Consider the following 27,780-nt stretch of genomic DNA (forward strand, 5'->3'; position numbering starts at 1 on the left):
CATCCTCATCTCCCCCCTCCTAACTCTTAATGAAAATTTGCCCCTAAAGGAGGGAGAAGGTGACCCTGAGATGGAGAAAGGCATCTAGGGGCACAGTGATCATCTCCAACTTTCTCTGCTTTTCTCCTAATGAATTTTTCGAATTCTGAATTGTCAGAGCATAGATATTTTTCATGTATTGACTGTAGCACATAGCCAGGCCTTAGACTAAGCTTCCTCAAACTCAGCCCTCCATATGTTTTGAGACTACAATTCCCATCATCCCTGACCACTGGTCCTGATAGCTAGGGATCATGGGAGTTGTAGGCCAAAAACATTTGGAGGGCTGAGTTTGAGGAAGCCTGCCTTAGACCCAGTGTTCATTGGCATCCAGAGCTTCTGTGATTTATACTTGCGTATTCAAATGGATAGACCATGCTGCACAAACAGCTCAGGTGTGGGTGGGAATCAGCAAGGCTGCAACAATATGCAAATCTAAACATAAACAGGTGGGTGGGTCCTCCTGTAGCCGAAGGGCTCATGTGCTAAGGAGAGGGGAGAGGACAAAAGATCCAGAAGTAGAAAGAAATATGTCAGCATAAAATGAAAACAGCTACATCTCTTCCCAATTGCTTCCATTCTCTCATCCTCTTCCCTATCACTAGGACTGTGTATGCTAAAATAATTGAACCTCTCTGCCAAATTCTGTATCAATATGTGCTGTAAGCTACAAGTTGCATAAATTATTCAAAATTATATTTGCATAAACTATGTGGCACATGTATTCTGCATGTTGTTGTTTTGTAGTATTCTGCAAAATGTATGCTTTTTCTGTTAGGCATGAAGGCAGCAGGGGCGAGAAAAATGTTCCCTTCCACCTAATTCAGAAATCCCTTTCCGTTCAGACGCACTCCAAATGGGTTTCGCATGCACACTTTCCAATATGCCTTTGTAACCATAAGAAACTTACTTTTTAGAATGAAACATGTATTCAACTTCCCCATGATGTTTTGCTCTTCCTCTGTGCCACTCTGCAGAACTGCGGCATAAACACAACCTGGCCTAAGACCTTTCCTCCCTGTCCTTATCACTGTATGTTCATTCTCAAATTCCCCTTTTTTCTAAGTGGCCAAGCAGTCTTTCCATGGGAAAGAGCAACTGCTTTGCACTCATGAGGTCCCTGATTCAGTCCCTAGCGGCATCTCCAGCTAGAGCTGGGAAAGGCTGAGACTCTGGAGTGCTGCTTACTAGTCACTGTTGACAACAGTAAGCTAGATGGACCAATGCCTGGCTTGCTATGAATGAGGCAGCTTCCTGTGTTCAAGCCAGGTTGTGTGTTCCCATCATCTGCTAAGCCATTATTCACCAAAGACAGTCTCTGTTCTTTTCCTTCCTCGGTTAACTCATCCTCTCAGCAACTCCTGTCACAGTCATTATCTTCACCCTGATATTGATGCCCCCTTACCGGCAGTCATTGTACTCTTGCCTGCCCATCAGCACCTTTGGGTATTTGGACCTTCATGTCTTCTACTGGTGGCTGTCAGTGACTCATGTTAAAAAACATCATTTAGTAACTTCCCTGCGTAGGGACTGTGGCAGTATTAATGGGGAACATTCTGGATTGTTTTTTCACATGTTAGGCTGCTAGTCTCTTGACTTTCATGTCTCTTTTTCAGGGGGTACGTGGACCAGAAGGGCCACAAGGGCCTCCAGGGCCTCCTGGGAAACCTGTAAGTTTTATTGCTACTACTTGGGGTAATTTCCATAGAATTGGAGGGGAAAACACTTACAAGGTTGGAAGCAGCCCTGGCTGACAGCTAGACACTACAATGCCCATGATGCCATGCAAGTGTGATACTTTATTAAAAAAAATAATGAGTAACTACTGTGGGCTGTGGGTAGCACCTTTTTCTATGCAAGTTGACCATGCACATTTATTTTTTGATCTGTTCCAAGCTGTGACCTCTATTGTTTGAATCTTAAATCCACACTGTGAGCCAGTGTGGTGTAGTGATTCAGAGCAGTTGACTCGTAATCTGGTGAACTGGGTTCGATTCCCCGCTCCTCCACATGCAGCTGCTGGGTGACCTTGGGCTAGTCACACTTCTCTGAAGTCTCTCAGCCTCACTCGTCTCACAGAGTGTTTGTTGTGGGGGAGGAAGGGAAAGGAGATTGTTAGCTGCTTTGAGACTCCTTAGGGTAGTGATAAAGCAGGATATCAAATCCAAACTCCTCCTCCTCTTCTTCTTTTCTTCTGGTTAAAAATGAGAGGGGACAGTCCTCCTCTCCCTTTCTCAGGCTGATGCACATACTGCCTTTTTGGATACTTGATTGTTTTTATTTTCTTCTACAGGGCCCTGTTGGGCGCATCCAAGGAGTTGAAGGCAGTGCAGATTTCTTGGTAAGGAGGGTTGCATTTACATGCCGTGTTCCATTAAAAAAAAAAAAATGAAAGCCACCCATCTTGTACACAACGCTTGAAAAGTAGAAGGCAAAAGATAGGAAGTGCATTTGGGATTTTGGCTTGGATTCCTTTGTTGGCACAGATTCATTAGATGTTTTCAGAGCTTGGCCATTCCTTTAAGGAGAATCCATGATGTTTGGTATGCATGGTGCACGGCACACTGAATGCAGATGCACGTTAAGGACATAAGGGCCCTGCACTCTAAAGGCACTCTAAAGGATTTAGCGCCTGCACCTTGTTTCCAACAGTGGCTGCCAGACACATGCTTCTGGAAAGCTTATAAGCAGGGTATGGTACTCATAGCATACAGAAATTTCATGTAGCTATCATGTCTGCTGATAGGCCTATCCACCATGAATTTGTGCTTTCTGCTTTTTCAGCCCAGTGGCCATCACCATAAAGCAAGCGTGGCTAACCTGTGGCTCTCCAGCTGTTCTTGTTGGACTCCAGTTTCTGTCTTCTCCAGCCAGTCTGGCCAGTGGGCACAGATGGTGGGAGTTGTAGTCCATCAACATCTGGAGAACCACAGCTTCTCCATCCTTGCTATGGGTTTTCAGAGCAGAGGGAAGGGAACTTCTTTCTCACCCTCGTTGCCTCTCTGCAAAAGTAAATATTCACACAGTGCATAGTTAAACTAAGAGGGTTGCTTCCACAAGTTGTACAGTATATTGATGGCCACCAACTTTAGAAGAAGACTAGACAAATGCAGGAGGATAGTGTACTAACTATGATGGCTATGTTCTACGCCCACCGTCAGAGGCAGTAATACCTCTGAATACCCATTACTGGGAATTGCAAGTGGGCAGAGTGATGCTGTTCTCAGGTCCTGCATCTGGTTCGTCACTGTGAAAACAGGAGGATTCCTCATCAACTCTCTTTGCTTGTCCTGATGTTCTCCTCCTCTTTGCCCCTCACAAAAAATAAGGCCATGTATAAACCTATTAGTTTATCACTGTAAGGTTCCTGGAGGAGGATACTACCTGGAGATCTTGTGAAAGCCCAGGTAATGTGGGCTTTAGGAGGACTAGCTTGTGTTTATCCCTAGCTGCTAAATTCCTTCTCAGTTGAGACAGACCTCTAATCTCCTCTTCCCTCCCTTTTCTCTCCACACAGTGTCCAACCAACTGCCCAGCTGGACCCAAAGGCCCTCAGGGATTACAGGGCTTGAAGGTAAAGCATTACATGTTGTTTTGGGGTTGATAGTGGTTATGGGAGAGAGCCAGTGTGGTGTAGTGGTTAAGAGCGGTAGTCTCGTAATCTGGGGAACTGGGTTTGCGTCTCTACTCCTCCACATGCAGCTGCTGGGTGACCTTGGGCCAGTCACACTTCTTTGAAGTCTCTCAGCCCCACTCACCTCACAGAGTGTTTGTTGTGGGGGAGGAAGGGAAAAGAGAATGTTAGCCGCTTTGAGACTCCTTCGGGTAGTGATAAAGCGGGATATCAAATCCAAACTCTTCCTCCTCTTCTTCTTATGGTAACCTCAAGGAGTTGGGGAATCTTGGACAGCTGCTCTTAGATAGCTAATCAATCCACATACCCTTGAATGCTGAGGTGAATGAACCTGAATTAGCTATCACTTTCTACTGTCATTGTCACTAACAGAAATACCAAAATCCTGGCAATATGTTTGACACCAGCTTGGCAGCAGGAGTTGCCAGAAGGAGGTGTACAAGATGCCATCCAAATATCTTAGGGACTCCACTCCGAATTTGTGTAGGAGGTTTGGGATCAGAGTTTTCCTTCCCAGGTAGACAAGCCCTATCTGCCCCTCACTTCACTCTACAGCATGTGCAGAAATTGCCTTGTTGACCATTGAACCCACTATTGGTCTCGAAGCCATTTCCCGGGGTGTGGCCACTGTCGCATGCTGAAAGCTTCTAGGAGCCACAAAAGAGAGCTGAGTGCAGGGTGGGGACCAAAAGGGGACAAACTACCCCAGAAGGAGCACATCATATCCCCCACCAGAGGTACTACCCCTCCCCTAACACTTCATACAACCCAAGGCCTGAAGTGAGGAAGAGAAAACCTCTCTGTTTCTTCTCTCATTATACTGTTCTTGTTCCATTTCCTCTGTAAAGTGTTAGCAGGATTTCCCCCCCTCTTTGGACTCCATCTGTGTTATTTAAGTTACACTGCTTTGCAGAGGGTTGGATTGGGATGTGGGATACACGTTCAAATCCCTGCTCAGTCACATACAGTTCACTGAAGCCAGCAAGCTGCTGTTTCTCAGGACAATCTGCTACACAGGGTTGTTGTGAGGCAACAATAACTCTTGAGGAAGGATAGGTTACAAAACTTGTATTAATGAAAACAGCAAAGAGTCTTGTAGGACCTCAAAAGACTAGAGCAGATTTATGGTGGCATAAGCTTTTGTGGAACTAGAGTATAATCATCAGATGTTTCTGTTGGAGTTGATTCTGGGCCATGAAAGCATTTTGCCATAACAAATTGGTCAGATTTTAAGGTACTAGAAAACGGTTGCTTCTTCAAGAGACTAACATACAGTAGCTACCTCCCTGCTCAAACCTTATTAAATAATACAGCCTTCACCAACCTGTTGCCCTTCAGATGTGGTTGGACTACAACTCCCATCAGTCTCTGCCAGCATGCCCAGTCATCAGACTGGATGGCACCAGGTTGGCAAAGGCTGAAATAATAGGCAAACGAGCACTGTTTGCCCATTCTCTCTCTCAAATGGTGAGCTAGGCCCACACAGAAATGGCAGTACTCCATTCTTTTTCTGTGGTGGTTATTAGGCCACAAAAACATGGTGGCTCTCTCTCCGTCTCTGCTTATAACGATGGTTGCTAAGGGAACACAGTCTATGGAGCACCTGTCCATTGTGGTTGCTAAGCAACATGATGGAAATGGCCCTCTAGAGGTGGCTGCTAGGCACTGCTGTAGCTGTGATGCTGTAATTTATCTTCTCATGCAGGGATAGGGAACCTGTTGCCCTCTAGATGCTGTTGGGCTTCAGTTTCCATCAGCCCAAGCCAGCATGGCTAGTGGTCAAGGATGATGGGAACTGTAGTCCAACACGAAATAGAGGGCCAAGATTCCCCTATAGTGGCATCTGCTATACCTTTTTCTGCTCTGTGAGTTTGTTGCTTCTTTAAATAAAATAATCCTGGTATGTCATTGCTTTATCTGATACCCATCTTTTTGAAATTTCAAAACAAATTTTCTAGCCATTGTAGCTGGTCTTTCTTTCTTTCTTTCTTTCTTTCTTTCTTTCTTTCTGTCCTTGTGCTTGGAGTTGTGAAAATGTGTTTGGGATATGCTTGGACTTCTTATTGGTATGCCTGAGAACTCTCTCTCTCGTCTCTGTCTGCGCGTGTGTGCATTCGTGTGGTCAAACCCCATGTAACAACCACTAGCAAATCGCATCGTAATTGGTTGGAGAGGTGGCATGCTGTTTGATTATAGAGAAGGAAACTATTCATTCTATCTGAGACTCAGGCAGCCTTTAAAATGTTGGCTCTCTTTCTCTATAGGGACACAAAGGCCGTCCTGGAGCTCTGGGAGAGCCTGGCAGACAGGGCAGACCAGTGAGTACATACTTGGTCTATCTCTTCACAGTACCTGTAGTTGATTTTAAGAAGAAAGGTGCAGCCTGGGCAACTGAAGTGCTTTTCACACAGTACACAACAGCAAACCCAGCCTGGCAACTGGAATTACATTCAGCTGGAACCTCTATCTAATCTGGGCTCCCCGTGAAGTTTATGTGTACATTTGCAAAATTAAGGCTGTTCTGATCTACTCCATTTCCCCCCCATGTGTAGATCCTTTAAACATAAAGAAACACCACATCATGTGTGAACCAGCCCTGGGTTCTGAGATCTTCATATTTAGAGTGTTGTTGGCATGGTCTTAGGGATCTTCCAGGCGACCTTTTTATTGAACATCCACCCTGATTTGTTTTCACAAAGTGTGTGTGGAAGTTATACTACATTGTGTCAAGTGATGGTTATCACCCCATTTGATTTCCTGTCACTTTCCTTACAGCGAAAAGGCTGGGTGGTTTTTGTTTTTTTTATGGAAGCACATGAACACCAAACCTGCTTCCTTTATTATTTTAAAATTTTATAAGGTTGAATCCCACCTGCAAAATAGCAACAGGGTTGCCATATTTTGAAGAGCAAAAAAGAAGACACATTTACCGACTTCTAGTTTTACCTTTGAATCGCTATGATGACTCTACCCATGAAAAAGAGGACGTGTCCTGGAAAAAGAGGACATATGGCAACCCAACGGAAACAGTTTCAGTGTTAGGTGTTGGAAAAGAGAGAAGCAGATAAAAAGAAGTTGTGGGATGAAGATTTTTTTTAAGGCAGAAAGTAGCAAGGGAAGACATGAAAATAGCATGGCAATACCAAGGGCAAGGATAAAGGCAGACTTGTGTAGGTTGATGAGGGAAGACCTATTGCATCTTGACAGCATAGAATTGAATGTAGATTTCCTAAATTCCTTTCCATTCTACCATAGAATCAAATGTACAGCTTAAAGTCCACATTTCAAAGCTGGTTTTTGCGTTTTTGTTTCACTTGTAGCTCTGACATCTTCCTGTTATGTATGTATGTATGTATGTATGTATGTATTTTAATTTAATTTCATTTCCTCAGGGTCCGAAGGGTGATGTGGGCCTCTCTGGAGAACAAGGCATTCCTGGCCCTCCCGTAACGTATTTATTTATTTCTGTTTCTTAATGTTCTTGTTTTCATCTTAGACCTGTGGGGACATAATTTATATGTTGTATTTTGTCTTTCCACCAGGTCAGTGTAATTATATTAACTGTATTAATATGGACACTTTTTTCTAGAAATACGGATTTCCTCTTTTATTCCTGCATGTTCGGTTGTGCAAATAAGTCCACGAAAGGGTTTACTAGTGTATCTGTTCACATACAACCTCACCTGGTCACCTAGAGAGATGTTCATTCCTTACCACAGGGGACCAGATATGCTATTGTTTATACCCCTGTATTAGATAATATTGAGACTTCCATACCGTTTATGAGGTTAATTAATATAACCTTCATTTTTACTTGGTATTAGGTTAATGGTTTCTGTTTTTAGTTTCTCTACTTGCTAATTGCCAAAGGGGAAAAAATGGCGGGAGAAAAATATGCTTATGATGTAGCCGCTTCAGTCTAGGCATATTGGGGGGGCGGTGAGGTGAGCGAGTGGGGAACTAAATAAGGCTTTGTTTGCTTGTTTTTAAGCTTCATATTATACACATAGCACTGTTTTATTTATTACCCACCTGTGGTGTGAGTCCATTGGACTCAATAAAATTTACTTCTGAATAGTTATGTACAGGCTTGAGCTGTAAACTGTATATAATGCTTTTCGTGTTTGGAATGCAGCCTGCAATCCCCTGCTGCTTTCACTGCTTGCTTCTGGAACTGCCTTTGCAGGGCACTTCCAGATGACCTGTTTATTGAGCATTCATCCTGATTTGTTTGTAGCGAGGTTACCAGATTTTTTTCAATGAATCCGGGGAAACTTTTCAACTTCAATGGATTTTGTATGGGGACTGATGTGTAAATCCGGAGACTGTCCCCGGAAAACAGGGGCATCTGATAACCTTAGGTTAGAGTACCTGCATCAAAGCAGGTTCTTTCTCACATTCTGGTTCATTTCCCTATCACTTTTCTAATCTCAGAAAGTCCAGTCTTTTGGGGAAACACCTTTGTTGCGCAAGGTCTCTCAAAATCACCTACAACTTGTAACAGATTTAATTCCACCCTGAAATAGTGACAGTCTGGGAAGGACCATAATTCTTAACAGTCAGAGCCTGATTACTTACCAGTGATCACTTTTTGACATGTGGGGTGTATCATATAGGCAGACTCTAGAGTTCAAAGGCAAAGTGGGAGGAGGGTCAATTTGGGACTGTATTCTTGGCCAATCCATCTTAGTTTATCGCATTACCATTGAGGCATTCTGCTCTCAGGGTCTACAAAGAGCTCACTTTCCCACCGAATTCATTAGTTCAAAGCTCTTCTGCTTTGGTGATAAGAAGGAATTAACAGGACGGAATTCTTTGTTGAAGACGGGTGGAAACTTTGTCTTTGCTTGAGTAAATGTTATGGTCCTTTCACTTAATATAATCATTAAACTAATGTCTCGACTCCTGTATGGGGTTGTGGGCAGGAAATATCAGCATTAGGTGATAATCAGTGAATCAGACAGAAAAGGTGGCGAGGAAACTGGTGATTAATCTTTACGGGTAATGACTTCCCACGCTTCATCCATGGATGGATATTTTTCAAGATGACAGATGGGGTGGGGGTTTGAACAGCTTTAGCTGCGAGATGAGACCTCACCCAGAAGTAAGGTAATTAATCCAGGCTTGGTTTCCTTTTCTTTCCAGGGCCCACAAGGTCTCAGAGGATATCCTGGAATGGCAGGCCCCAAAGGAGAGATTGTAGGTACACTAGGCAGAAGGGAAATGGTGAATGAGCTGATGATGTCACAACTCAGCAGGACACCATTTGGGGGGTTTACTTTTGTCATCGGAGCACAAAGAGTTTGCTATGAATCTTAATGTCTGCTTCTTTTCACTCTGTGTTTGCATAGGGCCCTCAAGGTTATAAAGGCATGATTGGAACCATTGGCGCTGCAGGGCCACCGGTAACTCATTTATTCTTCATTTTTTGGTTTGTTTTTCTGGTTAACCCTATACATTCACTATGGTCCCATTTTGAGCCCTTTGACCAGTGGCATGTGGTGAAATTTTTCATAGGGGAACAGTTAGGGCCAGAGGCGCCATCTTGCGAGGGTGATTAGCAGGGGAGGGGGATGTCCTGACATCGCACGTGTGAGCATTGTGCCTCCCTCCTTAAGCCAGGCAGAAGCTTCAAAGGCTTTGGGAAGGAAGCACCAGGCCTCTGACAGGATGTTGGAGCCTTGTTGCCCCCTTCCCAAAGCCAGATGGGCTTTGGGAAGGTGGAGGAAGGGCTCTTGGATCAAATTGGAGCATCAAGCCTCCCTCCTTTAGCTGGGCAGAAGTGTCCCAGACTTTGGGAAGGAGGCACCAAGCTTTAATACTCTAATTTAGGGGTCTAGCCTAGTTCCCCATGTCCACTGACTGCACGCTACTGCCTTTGACATCATGGATGGAAACTGGATTGTGGGTGCGGAAGTCTCTTCCTTGGTTTTTGCCAGAGGAGTTTTCTTAGAGGATAATCTGAGCAGATGTCCCAGGAGCTGGACATCAAAGGACATCAGTTCCCTGACACCACACAACTTCTCCTGGGCCACAGGGCTTGGCTGTTTACCCATGTTCCACTCTGCACCACACGCTAAAAGAAACTCGTAGGAGTTACCGGCCCTGAAAGAAGCATTCATAAAAGATGCTAGAAACAACATTTTGCCCTGCTCTCTTTTGAACTAGCGAACATGGTTAATACAGCATGTAATGCAGCCATTTCTTAAACTCAAATAGTGGCTCCCTCAAGGGTTTCAATAAATCATTGCATTTATGGTGTACATTTCAAATTTTCAAAGTGCGTGCTGTAAAGTGTTCAAAGTGTTCAGCTAACCTTCTGCTTCACATTCAGAGGCGGAGCTAGCTGCTCTGGCACCTGGAGCAGCACGCATGCTGTGCACCTGGGGGCGGGGCTAGCGCCCCAGGGGGGCGGGGTGGTGATGTCACCCCCCCCCCCGGGATGACACCTGGGGCGGGCTGCACCCACCACACCTCCTTCCTCCACCAGTGTTCACATTTTGTGTTTGGTCTGTTGTTAACCAGTTAAACTTTTTTCTAGGGGGTATCCGTGTTAAGTCTTTTTCAGAGTCTTGTAACCTCACAAAGATGGTCAAATGGGGCTAATTCTACCATTTCCTGTTGCTGTCTTTTGGGTGATTTAACAGTTGCTGGGTTTTTTGTGTGCTCCTTTATTGATATATATTTAATTAACACATAGATATATGCCACTTGGATTGCTTTGACAGAAAAATGAGGAAGAAATAATGAACTGTACAGCCTGATGCTGGTTATTTTGTGTTATTTGCATATCTTAGATGTGGGGGAAGAAGTATTGGGCCTTAAAATGACAGTGGCTTGCCTAAGTATGTTTGTGATTAAGGTTTTTTGTTTGTTTCTTTTAAACCAGGAACTTCTTGGTTTGGAGCTCTCACACTTACTGCACAATCAGACTCATTAGCAATGGGGTTTACTCTCAATTTAGCAAGCATAGGGATTACAGGATTAGCCACTTTACTCCCCCACTCTCAAAAGATGCAAGTTGTCTATCCATAATCACCTGGAATCAGAAGCTCTTCCCAGCTCTCTGGCTCTCCATAAACAAATTGAATCAGGCTTCAGGTACTTTAGAAGGATCCATGTTGGAGTCCATGTTCCCTGAAAAGGATTATTAGAGTGCTTTGAGATAGTTGGATGTGTTGTGGAATCAGTGCAGTGTCACCCAAGTTCATTGGCATTGAAAAGGTCAGCCCATATCCCTGCTCCTCTTTAATTTGGTTTTTTAAAAAACCTAAAAACCTCTGTTGCCACTGACCGGTTTATGATATCTCAGTAAACTGCCTGCAATATTAATGCCACGTGTTAATTTTAGGAAGGCTTGAAAATGTTCACTTTCTTTTTCATTTTCTATTTTAACCATAAAATATTTGTTGTAGGGTGAAGAAGGACCCAGGGGGCCACCAGGACAGGCTGGCGAGAAGGGAGACCTTGTGAGTAAAACATTTCACTGCAGCATTCAGTTGAATCATCAGGAGATAAGCAGTTTCATGATAAGGGTGCTCCTTTGACCTTTTTTTTGATTTCTTGATAAATCCACACTATACCACCCTATCCCAGGGGCTCAAGAGCGTGTGACAACTCCCACTTCAATTTCATTAATTTATTTCATTGATTTTAGATATTTCAGTTATATGTCCCGTCCTTCCTGTAAGGCTCTCAGGGCAGCAGAGCATCTATTTCTCTCCCTAACCCCTTTATCCTTGCAAGAACCCTGTGAGGGTAGGCTAGGCAGTGGATCCATGCCAGTTTTACGGCTGAAAGGGAATTTGAATTTGGCTCTTCTAGATGTGAAAATAGTAATAGCAATAGTGGCAATGATAACAACAACAACAACAACAACAACAACAACAACAACAACAACAACAACAACAATTATTTATTTATACCCCACCCATCTGGCTGGGTTTCCCCAGCCACTCTGGGCGGCTTCCAACAAAATATTAAAATACAGTAATGCATCAAACATTAAAAGCTTCCCTAAACAGGGCTGCCTTCAGATGTCTTCTAAAAGTCTGGTAGTTGTTGTTCTCTTTGACATCTGGTGGGGAGGGTGTTCCACAGGGTGGGTGCCACTGCTGAGAAGGTCCTCTGCCTGGTTCCCTGTAACTTGGCTTCTCGCAGTGAGGGAACTGCCAGAAGGCCCTTGGCGCTGGACCTCAGTGTCCGGGTAGAATGATGGGGGTGGAGACGCTCCTTCAGATATACTGGACCGAGGCAAGGGCTGTCACTCAGTGGCAGAGCATCTCTTTGCATACAGGAGGTCCCAGGCTCCATCCCCAGTGGCATCACTAGGTAGGACTGGGAAAGGTGCCTGCTGCCAATCATGGGAGACAGCGCTGAGCTGGATGGACCAAGGGTCTGACTTCCCATGTTCCTAATAGCACTGGAAATTCACTTGGAACCGGGCCTCTTAGAGACGGCAGGGCATGTCCAATTAGAATTAGTTCTGTAATCTGCTCCCCATCTACATCTGAAATTGCTTTTTGAAACTCTCCCAAGAACCTGAAGGGAAAAGCTTTTTGACCTATGCTTCCCTCCCCCCAACTGTGATGTTTGAACAATACCGCTCCTTCCCTCTTTATTTCACCGGGGCAACAAAAACCGCAGCTCCTTCCAGGTTCCACTGGCTCATTAACTCAGCCATCATCAAGATGCATGTTGACTTGCCTTCAGTACAAACGGGATTAGTGGGATTCCAGCCTCCCTGCTGTAGCTGAAGAGGGGGGAGTTGGAGTCTAAACTTGTAGCATGAATCTTGCTTTTGAAATTTATCCAACTACTTTCCTCCTCTCTCTCACACACACACTCCCTGGGGCCAGCCTAAGACATTTTGCTGCCTGAGGTGAAAAACAAAATGGCACCCTCCTCCTGGTCCAGATTCTAAAGTTGATGAGACTGGCAGCTTGGGGCCAGCCCATCCACGAGGCAAGGTGAAACAACTGCCTTAGGCAGCAGGATCCACAGGAGCAGCAGATCTGGCCTCCCAGGAAAGCACTGTCTGTTGCCACCGCCGCTGCCATGGTGGTGACGAAAGCTGCGGCACGCTCTTTGAAGGCTGGATCTGCCTTCTCCACAGCAGTCCCCCCCCCCACACCTCTGCATCAGCCCCTCAGTGAATAAGTGGCACTGCTGGTCTCTTTCCACCCCTAGTGTAATGACGGGAGCAGCCCTCTGCAGACACATGGGCTCTGCACCCAGCCAGTGGGTTTCAGATTGGTGTCGTTCCCCGCCCCCCACAGTCTTCGATTCCCACTTCAATCGTTGGGTCAGGGTGATTTGATTCCTCCTGTTGTCCCTTCTTCCCAGGTAGTGGGAGGGGCGCCATTGTGTGGTTTGCCTCAGGTGCCAAAACATATTGGACTGGCTATGGCCAGTTGAACCTTCAGCCCCATCAGCACCATGCATTTAAGGTACTATTATGATAGGTTATTAAAAAAAAATAAAAATTGGTGGCTTTTAGTTGCACTTAGCTAATTGGTAGCATCGGTTCACAGCTATGCTTTTGATTTCCGGTACAATGTGCAGCTACTTGACGATCGAAACCCCAGAGGAATTTAATGCCACAGGAACTCCCTTCCTTCTTGCAGTCAAAAGCCAGCCATTGATTTTCTTCACATTCAATGTCTTGTTAAAGTTTGGCAGGTCAGTTGGTGGCAGCTATAAAGCAGTGCAGAAACCACAGCCAGAAGCTCATTCAGATTTTTGTGGTTGTCATTTCCTTGGTATATTAACAATGGGTCTTTCTGGGGGGTTACTTTTTTTAGGGTGCTCGTGGTTTCAGGGGCCCTCAAGGAGGAATGGGGCCAAAAGGGGGACAGGTAAGTATCTTCTTTTTTCTGACCTCCATCTTGGGAGTCCAATGGTGTTTGGGGGAGAAAGATGAAAGTAAGATTCCTTGATTTCCTGCTTGGGGTAAATCAGCTTCCAAACTGACTGAAAACATGTAAACATCCAGAAACAGTATTACATTTTACTTCTTTCCCCTTTGCTGTAGGGTCTTCCTGGGATTGATGGCAAAGATGGCACCCCAGGTATTCCTGGGGTGAAGGTAAGAAGATGCCCTTAAACAATGTAATTGACTCTTTGTTCTGTATGCATTTTCTTTCGTGCTGTTTATTGTTCTGTCACAATTGTAACTTGTTTGTCTACATACAGCAACAGTGTTTTGTTTTGTTTTGTTTTGTGTTGTGTAGGCTCCTATGATGTTAGTAATGGGCCCCACCTGCTAGCCTGCTCCCTAAAATATCACATATTTTGTTAAGTGCAAATGGCTTTAGATATCTATTAGGTCTGTAAATTACCATATAGCATTTATTCAACACAAAAAACCAGTGACAATTTGTTGTTGACAAAGGACAGTTGGACATATAAAGGGCCCCATTACATTCAGTAGCTTAGGGCCTCATCAAAACTAAATCCAGCCTGGGTGCTATGCCTATCAAGTCTCTCTCTCTCTCTCTGTATATATATTTATATATATATTCTTTCAGAAAGCTAATGTATGGACCAAAGTCCTCCCTTCACAACCACTAAGCACATGCGACACCTCCCCTCCATATTTTTTATGGTGCCACCACTACACAAGACCTACTCCCAGTCTCATTCCTGTTTGGCAACCATGTCATGTCTGAATGGGCCTGTTCTCCTCCCCTTTCCCTTTTGTAGCAGTTGCTAAGCAACACAGAGCCCATGTTGTCCTTTTAGTTGTTAGGCCTCGCAGGTGCCCAGACATCGCTTGTATTTGCTTAGCAATTCCCAGAATCACAACCCCTGCAGGTAATTTTTGTGTACTAGGCCACAGAGGGGCTGGGGATGCTGTAACAGTATTATTATTTTATTTACCCCCATAATTGTGCCCTAAGTAGTTCATGACATCAGAACAACAATACAACAACAACAACAATGCATATTAGTACAACCAAGAGTCTAATCCTAATTCGGTTCATATGTAATGGGTTGTAGCCAACTAAGTTCTACTCAAGAGTAGGCCCATTGAACTTAATGGGCCTAAGATACTTGCATCCATTAATTTCAATCGGTCATTTCTGGGTAGGACTGACATTGGAAGCACCCTGCTTAATAATCTAAATGAACAGTTCATTTTGCTAACACTAACCTTATAACATTTTAAAATATCATAAATCACTGGAATTACCCATAATTAAAACACAATATTATGTATGAATTATATAATGATAAATGATAAACATTTGTGTAGTGCTTTCAGATGTTCAAAGTGTATCTAGCTGTAGTCCTTACAACAACCCTGCAAGTATTACTATTATATTATTACTACTATCATTTGTATTACCGTTACTATTATATGCTAGTTATAGAATATATCACCACATTCTAGACTGGGGGACTGAGGTTGAGAATTGCTGGGCTGAGGCCACTTAGCAAGTTCTGGCAGGAGGAACATTCAAACTGGGAGCCTCTTAATACAGTGGTGCCTCGCAAGACGAAAATAATCCGTTCCGCGAGTCTCTTCGTCTAGCGGTTTTTTCGTCTTGCTATTAGCAGCTTAGCGGATTAGCGCTATTAGCGGCTATTAAAGGCTTAGCGGCTAAAAGGGGCTTAGCGGCTTAGAAAAAGGGGGGGGGAGCGAAAAAAAAATCGCAAGACTCGCAAGACGTTTTCGTCTTGCGAAGCAAGCCCATAGGGAAAATCGTCTTGCGAAGCAACTCAAAAACGGAAAACCCTTTCGTCTAGCGGGTTTTTCGTCTTGCGAGGCATTCGTCTTGCGGGGCACCACTGTATTTGGTTCAGTCTTCAGATTGCAAAGAGATCTTGGTGTGACCTTTGCTTGATGTTAGGTCCCTGTGAGATCCCATGATTCTCCTTTTTGTATAAGCAGTAAGATGGTGTTCCCTTCTGTGAGCCTGGAGTTGTGTTCCTACAGCTATTGAAGTTTTATTTTTTTTAAAGACAAAATTGTAAGTGCTGCAACCATGTCCCATCTTGCTGTTTCTCAATATTTGATTCATTCTTTCCTGCCTTCCATTAATGGCTATTCTTCTGTCTTGTAGGGAAGTGCAGGGCAACCAGGTCTTCCAGGGCCTCCAGGCCACCGAGGCTTAGCTGTAAGTATTATTTCAAATCATTTTATTATATCACCTGAAGGTAGTTTGGCAACCTTCCTAGTTTAGAATCAGCCCAGTCAATTTATCCATTGGTGAAAAACTGCCACTGCTGTATTTCATTTAAAACAAACAAACAGCATCTTCTCGTCTGTGTAATCGTAAAGCTCTTATTGAATATGTGTTGGGAACAGTGAAGATTGTGATTCGAACTAGAAAATTGGATATTACTGGGTAGTTTGGGAAATCTTTAGCTGAAATGGACAGGTTAACCGGATAATGTGGCTGTGGATGGGAACTGGGAGTTCTCAGGAACTGCTGCAGAGATAGGCTCCTTAGGTCAGGAGTGGGGAAACCTTGACTCTCCAGCTGTTGCTGAACTACACCTTTGTTAGATATTTGAGCAATAGCTGTAAAGGTCCTCAATTAGGGGAACATATGGCGCTGTGGGTTAAACCACAGAGCCTAGGACTTGCTGATCAGAAGGTCGGCGGTTTGAATCCCCGTGACGGGGTGAGCTCCCGTTGCTCGGTCCCTGCTCCTGCCAGCCTAGCAATTCGGAAGCATGTCAAAGTGTGAGTAGATAAATAGGTACCGCTCCAGAGGGAAGGTAAACGGCCTTTCTGTGCACTGCTCTGGTTCGCCAGAAGCAGCTTAGTCATGCTTGCCACATTACCCAGAAGCTGTACGCCGGCTCCCTTGGCCAATAAAGCAAGATGAGCACCACAACCCCAGAGTCAGCCACGACTGGACCTAATGGTCAGGGGTCACTTTACCTTTATGTCCAATAAGATATGATTTTAACATTTTAAAAAAACAAACCATAAGCATACCATAGATTCATAGAATTGTAGAAGTGGAATGGACCCTGAGGATCAATTAGTCCAGGCATAGGCAAACTCGGCCCTCCAGATGTTTTGGGACTACAACTCCCATCATCCCTAGCTAACAGGACCAGTAGTCAGGGATGATGGGAATTGTAGTCTCAAAAACATCTGGAGGGCCGAGTTTGCCTATGCCTGAACTAGTCCAACCCCCTGCAATGCAGGATTATGCAACAGACCCACACAGGAATTGAACTTGCAACCTTGGCATTATCAGCACCACACTCTAACCACTCTCTCCAGGCTGCCACATGTTGGCAGAACTCTGCTTATAAAAATGATCCACGTGGCTTATCTAGCTGAGTGCCACATCCTCCAACCATCTGTGTTAATGCATTATCTAGTTTGTCTCAGAAGGAATTTCTCTTTGGATCTGGACCTGGAAACCCACCCCTCGCCAGGCCAAACAAGACAAGAAATTCTGGTATAATAAATACTAAATTAACACACAACAGATAATTTGGGGTTGTTGTTGTTATTGTTGTTTTTTATCGCAGGGCTTGCCAGGCACACCTGGAACCAAAGGTGGCCCAGGACAGAAGGTGAGTGCCTTGACTTAATAATATTACCTGCTCCTCTTTCCTTTTAAACCAGCCTTCCCCTGGTTGGGGCTGATGGGAGATGTAGTCCAAAACCTCTAGAGGGCAACAGTTTCAGGAAGGCTGTTATAAACCGTATACAGATGGCCGCCATAGGCACATTGATGGATCAGGGAACCATCAAATGCTTTGAATTATGTCTTTTGATGTTTTAAACAGGGTGAACCAGGGGGTCGTGGACTGGCAGGCTCATCAGGGGCACCTGGGAAAATTGTAAGTAAAAAGGGATCTCCGCCCCCATTTATATTTTGTCCCTTAACTTTAAAACATAGACACTAAGAGCTCTGCAATACATCCCAGTCTCTGAGGTTTCCTTGCTTATCCAGTAGGCGTTTGCTTCCTGCCCCCTTTCTCATTTTTCTTGTTAATTCATTTTATTTATTCCCCCCCCCTGTCTCTCACATACACTTTCTTCACTTCTGCTGCCCTTATTTTCTCTTTTGCAGGCTGTGGGGGCTTTTTGGGCAGTGAGAGAAATTGCAGTCTACTCGGACTTACAAACTCTATTACATTAATGATGCTTCTGCTGTTAATAATGTACAGTGGTACCTCAGGTTACATACGCTTCAGGTTACAGACTCCGCTAACCCAGAAATAGTGCTTCAGGTTAAGAACTTTGCTTCAGGATGAGAACAAAAATTGTGCTCCGGCGGCGCAGCGGCAGCAGGAGGCCCCATTAGCTAAAGTGGTGCTTCAGGTTAAGAACAGTTTCAGGTTAAGAACGGACCTCCGGAACGAATTAAGTACTTAACCCAAGGTACCACTGTATATGTAGACAGCTCTATGTTGCTTGGTTTCTGTTAGTTGCCTTGGTTATATCCCACGGAAATATTCAACATTTATAAATGAAGTTGGGCTTCTGTTACTCCCCACTGCAGGGGGAGAAGGTCCAATATGGCTTCACCTGCGGACATCAGATTCTTGCATTTGAATGGCAAAAAGGTGCCAGGGCAAAGCAGTCATTGCTTTTGGTGCTTGCACTTTCCTGCTTTGGACAGCAGGGGGCAGCACGAGCCTATCAAATTCTTAAAAGCAAGTAAAGGCTGTGCTGCTTTTAAAGAAGTGCAAATATAATGATATTGAATTACCGTAATTCTTCCTTCCATGGCCAAGTAATCTTTCTCTACCTGCCCCTCCCCCCAGCCCTGCAACAAAGCAGACTTCAGGCCTCACCAGACTTACGTCTCGTACTGCTGTGTTTTGCAGATATATTCTGTGACCTGTCATTGACACAATAATAGTGAACTAGTGGTGAATTTATACTGGACCCTCCTCATGGTATTCCACTTTGTGAGTTGTTCTGCAATGCTTATCTGCTGTTACCACATTCATGCTGTCTGGAGGGGAACTTTTGTGCTATAGCACAATAAAGGTGGTACAGAGAAATTAACTGGAGCGTTAGCGGTATAAAAAGTTTGCAAGACGTGCAATGAATGGAAATGAAGCAGTATGTCCACCCCAGAACCTTTGCAGTCACAAACATTATTGAAAGTGGGATTGCGTATCGCTGCCCTGAGCACAAATTGTCATCAATGCACAAAAAGGGGCTGTTCATTCCTTAAAACCAGATCTTCATTTGGTGTGTTCTGCCATCCCCATTCAGGGTGAGCCAGGACCTCAAGGAGAAGCAGGGCCGCAAGGGATCGCTGGTGTGAAAGTAAGTCTTTTAAAATGAATTCCTCTAAGGTACAGATAATGTAGAGGCATTATGGGAGTGGGGTACACCGAATTGCTCAACTAATATCAGTGCATCCTTAGGGCCTTTTGCGGTTGAGGCAGATGATTCCTCGAAGTTGAGTATTTGCTTCAGGGGGTGTGATATTTTTCCATTCAGAATCTGAGGTTTATGCAGGCCAGCATTCCTCAGCCGGCATGATGTTGCTCAACTGCAACTCCCATCATGCCTGACTGTTGGCCATGGTGGCTGGGGCTGGTGCTAGTTAGAGTCCAATAGCCTCTAGATTGGGGGAGGCTGGTGTAGGCCTTGTCGGGCAGGGCGAAGGATGTCTTGCTCCCTGTGGACACATTTAGCTCACGGTTATGGCAGAATTGGAGGGACGCGGGTGGCGCTGTGGGTAAAAGCCTCAGCGCCTAGGGCTTGCCGATCGAAAGGTCGGTGGTTCGAATCCCCGCGGCGGGGTGCGCTCCCATTGCTGGGTCCCAGCGCCTGCCAACCTAGCAGTTCAAAAGCACCCCCGGGTGCAAGTAGATAAATAGGGACCGCTTACTGGCGGGAAGGTAAACGGCATTTCCGTGTGCTGCGCTGGCTCGCCAGATGCAGCTTTGTCACGCTGGCCACGTGACCCGGAAGTGTCTGCGGACAGCGCTGGCCCCTGGCCTCTTGAGTGAGATGGGTGCACAACCCTAGAGTCTGTCAAGACTGGCCCGTACGGGCAGGGGTACCTTTACCTTTACTATAGCAGAATTGAACATCTTGACCTCTCCCCTTCTATTTCACAGGGAGATCGGGGTGAGAGAGGCCCAGTGGGTCCTCCAGGAGTGCAGGGGAAAGTGGTGAGTATGAATAAATTCAGTCCTTGAATTCAAATGCATTTCTTCTGAAAAAAGAACCAGAGCTCTTTTCCAAGAGCTCCGTTGGATGGTGGTCTCCCCTCTGGGCACTTCTCTCTCTGTTTCACCTCAGAAGAGACCATAAGAATCAAACTTTCATCCTACTGTTTTCTCCAAGGAGCTCAAGGTGACGTACATGGTTCTCCCTCTCCTCATCTAATCCTCACACCAACCCTGTCAGGTACTGTAGGCTGTGAGGCAAGTGTTTGGCCCAAGGTCAACCAGGGAGCATCATACCTGAGTGGGGATCTGAACTCAAGTCTCCCAGGTCCTAGGCCAACTTGTATATACGGTTGTGCCTTGGTTTTTAAATGTCTCCGTTGACGAACATTTTGGTTTACGAACACCGTAAACCCAGAACTAAATGCTTTGGTTTTCGAACACGCCTCAGAAGTCGGACATGCCATGCGGCTTCTGCTGAGTGCGAAATCTGGAGGCCTAGCTGTCGGCTGTTGAGTCCTAAGCACCCGCACAACACGGAGGTGATATTGTTGCTCATTTGGTGACTGGGTGCAATATATTTGTGCTCATTGCATCTCAGGAGCACTCTTCCAACCAATTTGTTTTTGTGACTGTGTGGATCTATGGCAGGCATGTCCAACTCCCAAGAGACTGTGATCTACTCTCAGTATAAAAAAAAAAACTGGCAGTGATCTACCCATTGTCATTGGAGGGAAGAAGAGCTTGCATGGGGTGAGTGGATTGCCCAGAGCTGTTGAGCTTTGGGGGGGGGGGGGGAGATTGCACAGAGTTTTTCAGCTTTCCTCCATAACTTGGGCCAAAACAAACAAGATGAATTTTAACAGGGAGAAATGTAAAGTATTGCACTTGGGCAAAAAAAATGAGAGGCACAAATACAAGATGGGGGACACCTGGCTTGAGAGCAGTACATGTGAAAAGGATCTAGGAGTCTTGGTTGACCACAAACTTGACATGAGCCAACAATGTGACGCGGCAGCTAAAAAAGCCAATGCAGTTCTGGGCCTCATCAATAGGAGTATAGCATCTAGATCAAGGGAAGTAATAGTGCCACTGTATTCTGCTCTGGTCAGACCTCACCTGGAGTACTGTGTCCAGTTCTGGGCACCACAGTTCAAGAAGGACACTGACAAACTCGAACGTGTCCAGAGGAGGGCAACCAAAATGGTCAAAGGCCTGGAAACGATGCCTTATGAGGAACGGCTAAGGGAGCTGGGCATGTTTAGCCTGGAGAAGAGGAGGTTACGGGGTGATCTGATAGCCATGTACAAATATATAAAAGGATGTCACATAGAGGAGGGAGAAAGGCTGTTTTCTGCTGCTCCAGAGAAGCGGACACGGAGCAATGGATCCAAACTACAAGAAAGAAGATTCCACCTAAACATTAGGAAGAACTTCCTGACAGTAAGAGCTGTTCGACAGTGGAATTTGCTGCCAAGGAGTGTGGTGGAGTCTCCTTCTTTGGTGGTCTTTAAGCAGAGGCTTGACAACCATATGTCAGGAGTGCTCTGATGGTGTTTCCTGCTTGGCAGGGGGTTGGACTCGATGGCCCTTGTGGTCTCTTCCAACTCTATGATTCTATGATTCTAACTTTTTGTACACGATAAGGATCCCACGATCTACCAGGATCAGCCAGGGATCTACCAGTAGATCGCGATCTACTGGTTGGACATCCCTGACCTATGGTATCGTTAGATGGTAAAATTCATGTTAAATTGCTGTTTTAGGGGTTGATTTTAAAAGTCTGGAAGGGATTAATCCATTTTGCATTGCTTTCTATGGGAAACTGTGCCTCGGTTTTCAAATGTTTCAGAACTCGAATGGTCTTCCGGAACGGATTGTGTTCAAAAATCGAGATACCACTGTACTTTGACCCTGCTGTAGTGTCTGTTGTATCAGTGACTATTTTATTGTTTTTTAAAATATATTGTAAGCTGCCTCAAGAACTTTGGTTAGTAGGCAGGGTATAAATAACTCCCAAATAAATAAATGCTTGGACAATCTCTGTTTGTGGCAGGCAGCCCATGGTCCATGATTGTGGAAGGAGTGGAACACCTGCTTTGTATTCAGAATGTCCACTTTCAGTCCCCGGCATCATTTCCAAGCAGGGCTGGGAGATACCCCTGCCAGACTAGGATATCAGCCTCTTCACTGTGGCTTACTTTCCTCCTAATGTGTTTTCTCCTTTTCTTTATTTCCAGGGTCCCAAAGGAGAGCAGGGCCCCCCAGGAATTCCAGGCCCACAAGGTCTCCCAGGAGTTAAAGGTGGCAAGGTACCATTGTCTCTAACTCTTTGAGCAGAGTGGTGTTGAGGATGGAGTCACACTTGGCTTTTCTGCAACTCTGGAAATGTGACAGCAGGTTTTGAAACTTCCAAAGCCGCTTTTAGACCAGATCCTGCAAACGGAGCAGATTTGCATAAACACACATACTTTGAATAGATGTGGACATGGGGGATGGGTGGGAGGAGGCAAAGAGGACTATCTCCCAGAATGCACCAGGCTTCTTATGCCAGGCCTGGGTTCCACTGAGATGAACCAAAGCTCTAGTTCCCACACGGTGATCCATACAATGTGACGGCCTGCATCCATAAGTACAGATCTACACCAGGGATTCTAACTCCACTTCAGTTCCAGGTCCAACTTAGTGTTTAAAATCCTAAACAACTTAGGCCCCAAATATCTAATAGACCCCTCCTTCTCTACAGAGAGCCAGTATGGTGTAGTGGTTAAGAGCGGTAGACTTGTAATCTGGGGAACCGGGTTCACGTCTCCGCTCCTCCACATGCAGCTGCTGGGTGACCTTGGGCCAGTCACACTTCTTTGAAGTCTCTTAGCCCCACTCACCTCACAGAGTGTTTGTTGTGGGGGAGGAAGGGAAAGGAGAATGTTAGCCGCTTTGAGACTCCTTAGGGTAGTGATAAAGCGGAATATCAAATCCAAATTCTTCTTCTTCTTCTACAGACCCCTCCAAATGTACAGATCAGCAGGGAGAAGGGACCTCTTGGTAGTTCCACCTCCCTCAGAGGTCCATGGTGTGTGTGACCTGGGAAAGGGGATTCTCTGTGACAGCCCCTAAGTTGCAAAATGCCCTCTTCATGGATGTCTTCACCATCATCAGCATATTTTCAGGCATATCTTCTTAGCCATAAGGGCTAGAGCATCTTGCTTGATTCACTGGTGTTTACTCTGCAAGCCCCTTTTCTGTTGAAACTGGGCCTGCACACACTGTGGTCTGGTTTGTGGAAGGTTTTTGAGAGGCTGATGAGTCATTTGTCTTTTCTATCTCCAGTGAAAAGCTGGAGTGGGTGGTCTATTACTGGAAATTTATATAGAATTCAGCATCTCTTGAATCTCAGCATTTCCCTCTTGTCTGCTCTAGGGCTTTCCAGGAAAAATTGGGCCCAAAGGTGACATTGTAAGTCTTTATGATTAATTTTTGTCTGTTTTTTTTACTGCTCTGTTTATAGGGTTACATTGGTGTGAGCAGCTGGAAATTTACTGCCTTCTACTTTTGCCATATTTTATTAATTATATTTTTCATCTCGCACCTTGAGTATAAAATGCTCCCAGAGGGTAGCTAACAAACCATATTAAAAAGTCTTATGCAATTAATCCATAAAAATCAATAACATGACAAATAGTAGGAGATAAAACCTAGTCACTCAGTAAGTAAATAAGGCAGGCAAAACCCCACCAGCTTAGGTTGTCTGGAAGATCCCAACAAATCTAGAAAAGCTAAAATATCTAGAAGGCCTGGAAGATAAAGGTTGGGGGGGGACATATCCCCAGGGCCTAAAAGGAAGCAGTGTGAGTGCCAGGTGAGTTTCCCTGAGGAGGGTCTTCAAAAGGCAAGACATACAGTTGAAAAGACCCTCTAGTCAGAGGAATCTAGAGAAGAGCCTCAGATGACGACCTCAGTAGCTAAGGGCGTTGGTGTCAGGAAGGCAGCCCACCAGGTATCTCGCTTTTCAACTAGGGAGGGGTTTAAAGATAACAGACACCACTTTGAACTGAGCTGGGAAATAGACTAAGGCATGAACCTGCCACCTGGCCCTGTGTGACCAGTGCTAGTCTGAGATGCTTTGCCACTGTAGGCAAAATGCCCTGCCACTGCTGCCACAGATCCAGGCCCCTGCACTTCCCCCCTCCCTGCCTCCACCATCATGCCTGTGATGCCACTGCCCCGCCACCACAACTGCACCCTCGTCTGTGGCTGCAAGAGTGCAGTGGTGAGGGCACAGTGGCAGCAGGGAGGGCAACAGCGCTGTGGCAGCTGCATTGGCAAAGCCCCGGCAGAGCTGGTAGCAGCACAGTGGCAGGGCAGGGGCGGAGAGGAGGTTGGATCTGCCGCTTGAGGCAAATGGCTTCACCTCACCTCACTGAAGGGCCACCTCCGCAGTATATTCTGAACTGCAGTTTCTGGATTGTCTTCAAAGGGTGCCCCATATACAATGCATTGCATTTCTCCAAATGCCAGGTTGCCAGAGCATAGATTACCATGGCCAAGCTATCTCTTGTGCACTAGTGGCTTCAGTTGGTGCTCAGCCTAGGCTGGTAAAAGACTGGACTTCATAGCAATTCAGAGACAAAGGCGCGCGCAAGACATGAGGGAGTGGAGCACTGAGAGGAAACAGGAAGGGTTAGTTTTGGGATGATCATTTGCTATTCTGGCCAGAAAATAAAGCTATTGTTCCTTCCTTATAGGGAGATCCTGGCGTTGAAGGCCTTCCGGGGGAGAAGGGAGAGAAGGTAAGAAAGTTGCCAAAACTGTGCTTCTTGACTTGCAAAAGCCAACATTGTCTGGTGGGTAGAATGTTGTAGAGCAATTTTTGGAGCTGGCTCAGTTATGGCCTTATGACAGGGATGAGGAACCTGTGGTATTCCCAGATGTTGTTGGGTTCCAGCTCCAATCAGCCCCAGCCAGCATGACCAATGGTCAGGGGTGATGGGAGCTGGGAGCTGGAAACATCTGAAGGGCCACCAGTTAGACGCCTTACAGCATCCTTGTGTCCTTTCTGAAAAGTTCCCTTCTGACTCCTTTTTGTCAGAATTTTTGGAGCTGGCTCAGTTATGGCCTTATGACAGGGATGAGGAACCTGTGGTATTCCCAGATGTTGTTGGGTTCCAGCTCCAATCAGCCCCAGCCAGCATGACCAATGGTCAGGGGTGATGGGAGCTGGGAGCTGGAAACATCTGAAGGGCCACCAGTTAGACGCCTTACAGCATCCTTGTGTCCTTTCTGAAAAGTTCCCTTCTGACTCCTTTTTGTCAGTGCTATTTACTGCAAACAGCATATTTAGCAGCAAACAGTAGGCAGCTAGGGAGTGCTTCTGTCAGAAAACGGGCTTGAAGCCCAAAGCTATTAGGTAAAGGTAAAGGGATCCCTGACCATTAGGTCCAGTCGTGACCAACTCTGGGGTTGCAGCGCTCATCTCGCTTTATTGGCCAAGGGAGCCAGTGTACAGCTTCCAGGTCATGTGGCCAGCATGGCTAAGCCGCTTCTGGCAAACCAGAGCAGCGCACGGAAACACTGTTTACCTTCCCGCCGGAGTAGTACCTGTTTATCTGCTTGCACTTTGACATGCTTTTGAACGGCTAGGTTGGCAGGAGCAGGGACCGAGCAATGGGAGCTCACCCCATCACGGGGATTCGAACCGCTGACCTTCTGATCGGCAAGTCCTAGGCTCTGTGGTTTAACCCAAAGCTATTGCCCTACTCTAAATAAAAGCAAAGGTCCATATAGTTAAAGCCATGGTTTTCCCAGTAGTGATGTATGGAAGTGAGAGCTGGACCATAAAGAAGGCTGATCGCCGAAGAATTGATGCTTTTGAATTATGGTGCTGGAGAAGACTCTTGAGAGTCCCATGGACTGCAAGAAGATCAAAAACATCCATTCTTAAGGAAATCAGCCCTGAGTGCTCACTGGAAGGACAGATCGTGAAGCTGAGGCTCCAGTACTTTGGCCACCTCATGAGAAGAGAAGACTCCCTGGAGAAGACACTGATGCTGGAAAAGATGGAGGGCACAAGGAGAAGGGGGCGACAGAGGACGAGATGGTTGGATAGTGTTTTCGAGGTTACCAGCATGAGTTTGACCAAACTGCCGGAGATAGTGGAGGACAGAGGTGCCTGGCGTGCTCTGGTCCATGGGGTCACAAAGAGTCGGACACGACTAAACGACTAAACAACAACAACAAAATAAAAGCAGCTGGACTAATCACACCTGTTGAAGCACATGACCAAGGTCTTGCCCTGTTGAGCAGCCCGGCTGCTGAATTAGGCACCAGCTGGTATTCTGTACTCTCTTCAAAAGCAGCCCCATGTATAATGTATTGCAGTAATCTAACCTAGAGGTTACCAGAGCATAGACAACAGAAGTTAGGTTATCTCTCTCCAGATAGGGGAGCAGCTGAGCTGGGCCACCAGCCAAAGCTGATGGAAGGTACTCAGTGCCACTGAGACCACCTGAGAAGTACCCTCAAGCTGCACATCTACTCCTTCAGAGAGAGTGTAACCCCCTCAAGAGCAGGAAACCTCCCATCCATCGGGTTTAGGGAACCGCTCACTAGCAGTGTCTCAGTCTTATCTGGATTGAGCTTCAGTTTGTTGGCTCTCATTCAGTCCATTACCAAGGCAAGACCATCGGTCCAGCGCATCCACTGCCACTCCTGCAGATGTAAAGGAGAAGTAGAGCTGTGTGTCATCAGCATATTGCTGACAATGTATTCCAAACTCTGGATGACCCCACTCAGTGATTTCATGTAGATGTTAAACAACATGGGGGATAAAAGCAAATGCTGTAGAACTCCACATTGAAAGCTCCATGGGACTGATCAACACTCCCCAAACACCACCCTCTGACAGCGACCGTCCCAAGTAGGATTCTTTTAAAAAAATAAATAAATGCTTTATTGGTTGGGTTGAAAATTGCATAACATAACAAAAACGATCGGTTGATGTTGAAAATAAAATAAAAATAAGAGTATACAATCTTTCATTCCTTAATTGATACTTGCTTTGTTTTACATGTTTTGTAATTTAATTTAAAATTACATGTTTTGTAATTCAATTTAACTTGACCTCCGATCCTTCCATTGCATTCCCTGAATAAGTTCTTTAAATAGGCACATGGATCCACATGTGGTGGAACTGTAAAAAGATTAGACAGTTTTGGGAAATGATTTACAACGAGCTTAAGAAAATGTTCAAATGCTCTTTCCCTAAAAAACTTGAAGCCTTCCTTCTAGGAATTATGGGTCATGAAATTCCAAAAAAGTTCAGGAGAATCTTTATGTATGCCACTGTAGCAGCCAGAATCTTAATTGCAAAAGATTGGAAAGGAGAGGCTATACCATCTAAATCAGATTGGCTAAACAAATTAAGGGAATATGCTGAACCGGTGAGATTATCAGCAAGGTTTAGAGATGTTGCAGATGAAAAATTTATCAGAGAATGGGACATATACAGAGTTTATGTAAAAGAACACTGTCAAATTACCAATCCATTGGCAGGTTTTAATTGAACTTCTGTGTGTAAAATAGGAAAACCTGATAAAACTCAAAGTAAGTCAGACAACATGGAGAAATCTTAGTCAAGTCCATCCAAGTAGGATTTGAACCACTGCAGAGCAGTGCTGCCCACTGCCAATTTTGGCAGACCGTTGATTATGGTGTGAATGAAATATACATAGGGAGTTTTTCTCAACTGATGTTTAGAGATTGCCCAAGCAAGCTGTTAAGAAAAAACAGTGGATGATCTTTATTTTTGGTCTCTGCTTTTCATCTGTAGGGTGAATCGGGTGAGCCAGGACCAAAGGGACAGGTGATTATTTGCAAACAAATATGCATTTCCTTTAGCATTGTGAATTAGGTCGGTTTACACCTTTAAATACAAAAAATAAGAATGTTTTATTCTTCTGATGATCGGGGAGGGTGGATTGCATTACTTATGGGGC

At 45.3% G+C, this 27,780-nt stretch overlaps 1 protein-coding gene across 1 annotated transcript in view; it reads left to right on the forward strand.

Moving 5' to 3' along the window:
* Positions 1 to 27,780, forward strand: part of COL9A2 (collagen type IX alpha 2 chain) — a 51,257-nt gene that overhangs the window by 14,239 nt on the left and 9,238 nt on the right. The window contains exons 9-27 of the mRNA XM_028738983.2: positions 1,656 to 1,709; positions 2,333 to 2,380; positions 3,557 to 3,613; positions 5,938 to 5,991; positions 7,066 to 7,119; positions 8,819 to 8,872; positions 9,025 to 9,078; positions 11,089 to 11,142; positions 13,477 to 13,530; positions 13,707 to 13,760; positions 15,742 to 15,795; positions 17,174 to 17,218; positions 17,435 to 17,488; positions 18,879 to 18,932; positions 19,736 to 19,789; positions 22,027 to 22,098; positions 23,207 to 23,242; positions 24,532 to 24,576; positions 27,615 to 27,647. Coding sequence (XP_028594816.2) covers positions 1,656 to 1,709; positions 2,333 to 2,380; positions 3,557 to 3,613; positions 5,938 to 5,991; positions 7,066 to 7,119; positions 8,819 to 8,872; positions 9,025 to 9,078; positions 11,089 to 11,142; positions 13,477 to 13,530; positions 13,707 to 13,760; positions 15,742 to 15,795; positions 17,174 to 17,218; positions 17,435 to 17,488; positions 18,879 to 18,932; positions 19,736 to 19,789; positions 22,027 to 22,098; positions 23,207 to 23,242; positions 24,532 to 24,576; positions 27,615 to 27,647 — 984 coding nt within the window. The remainder of the gene's footprint in view (positions 1 to 1,655; positions 1,710 to 2,332; positions 2,381 to 3,556; positions 3,614 to 5,937; positions 5,992 to 7,065; positions 7,120 to 8,818; positions 8,873 to 9,024; positions 9,079 to 11,088; positions 11,143 to 13,476; positions 13,531 to 13,706; positions 13,761 to 15,741; positions 15,796 to 17,173; positions 17,219 to 17,434; positions 17,489 to 18,878; positions 18,933 to 19,735; positions 19,790 to 22,026; positions 22,099 to 23,206; positions 23,243 to 24,531; positions 24,577 to 27,614; positions 27,648 to 27,780) is intronic.

Source organism: Podarcis muralis, chromosome 7 (assembly GCF_964188315.1).
Source record: "Podarcis muralis chromosome 7, rPodMur119.hap1.1, whole genome shotgun sequence".
Lineage (NCBI taxonomy): Eukaryota > Metazoa > Chordata > Lepidosauria > Squamata > Lacertidae > Podarcis > Podarcis muralis.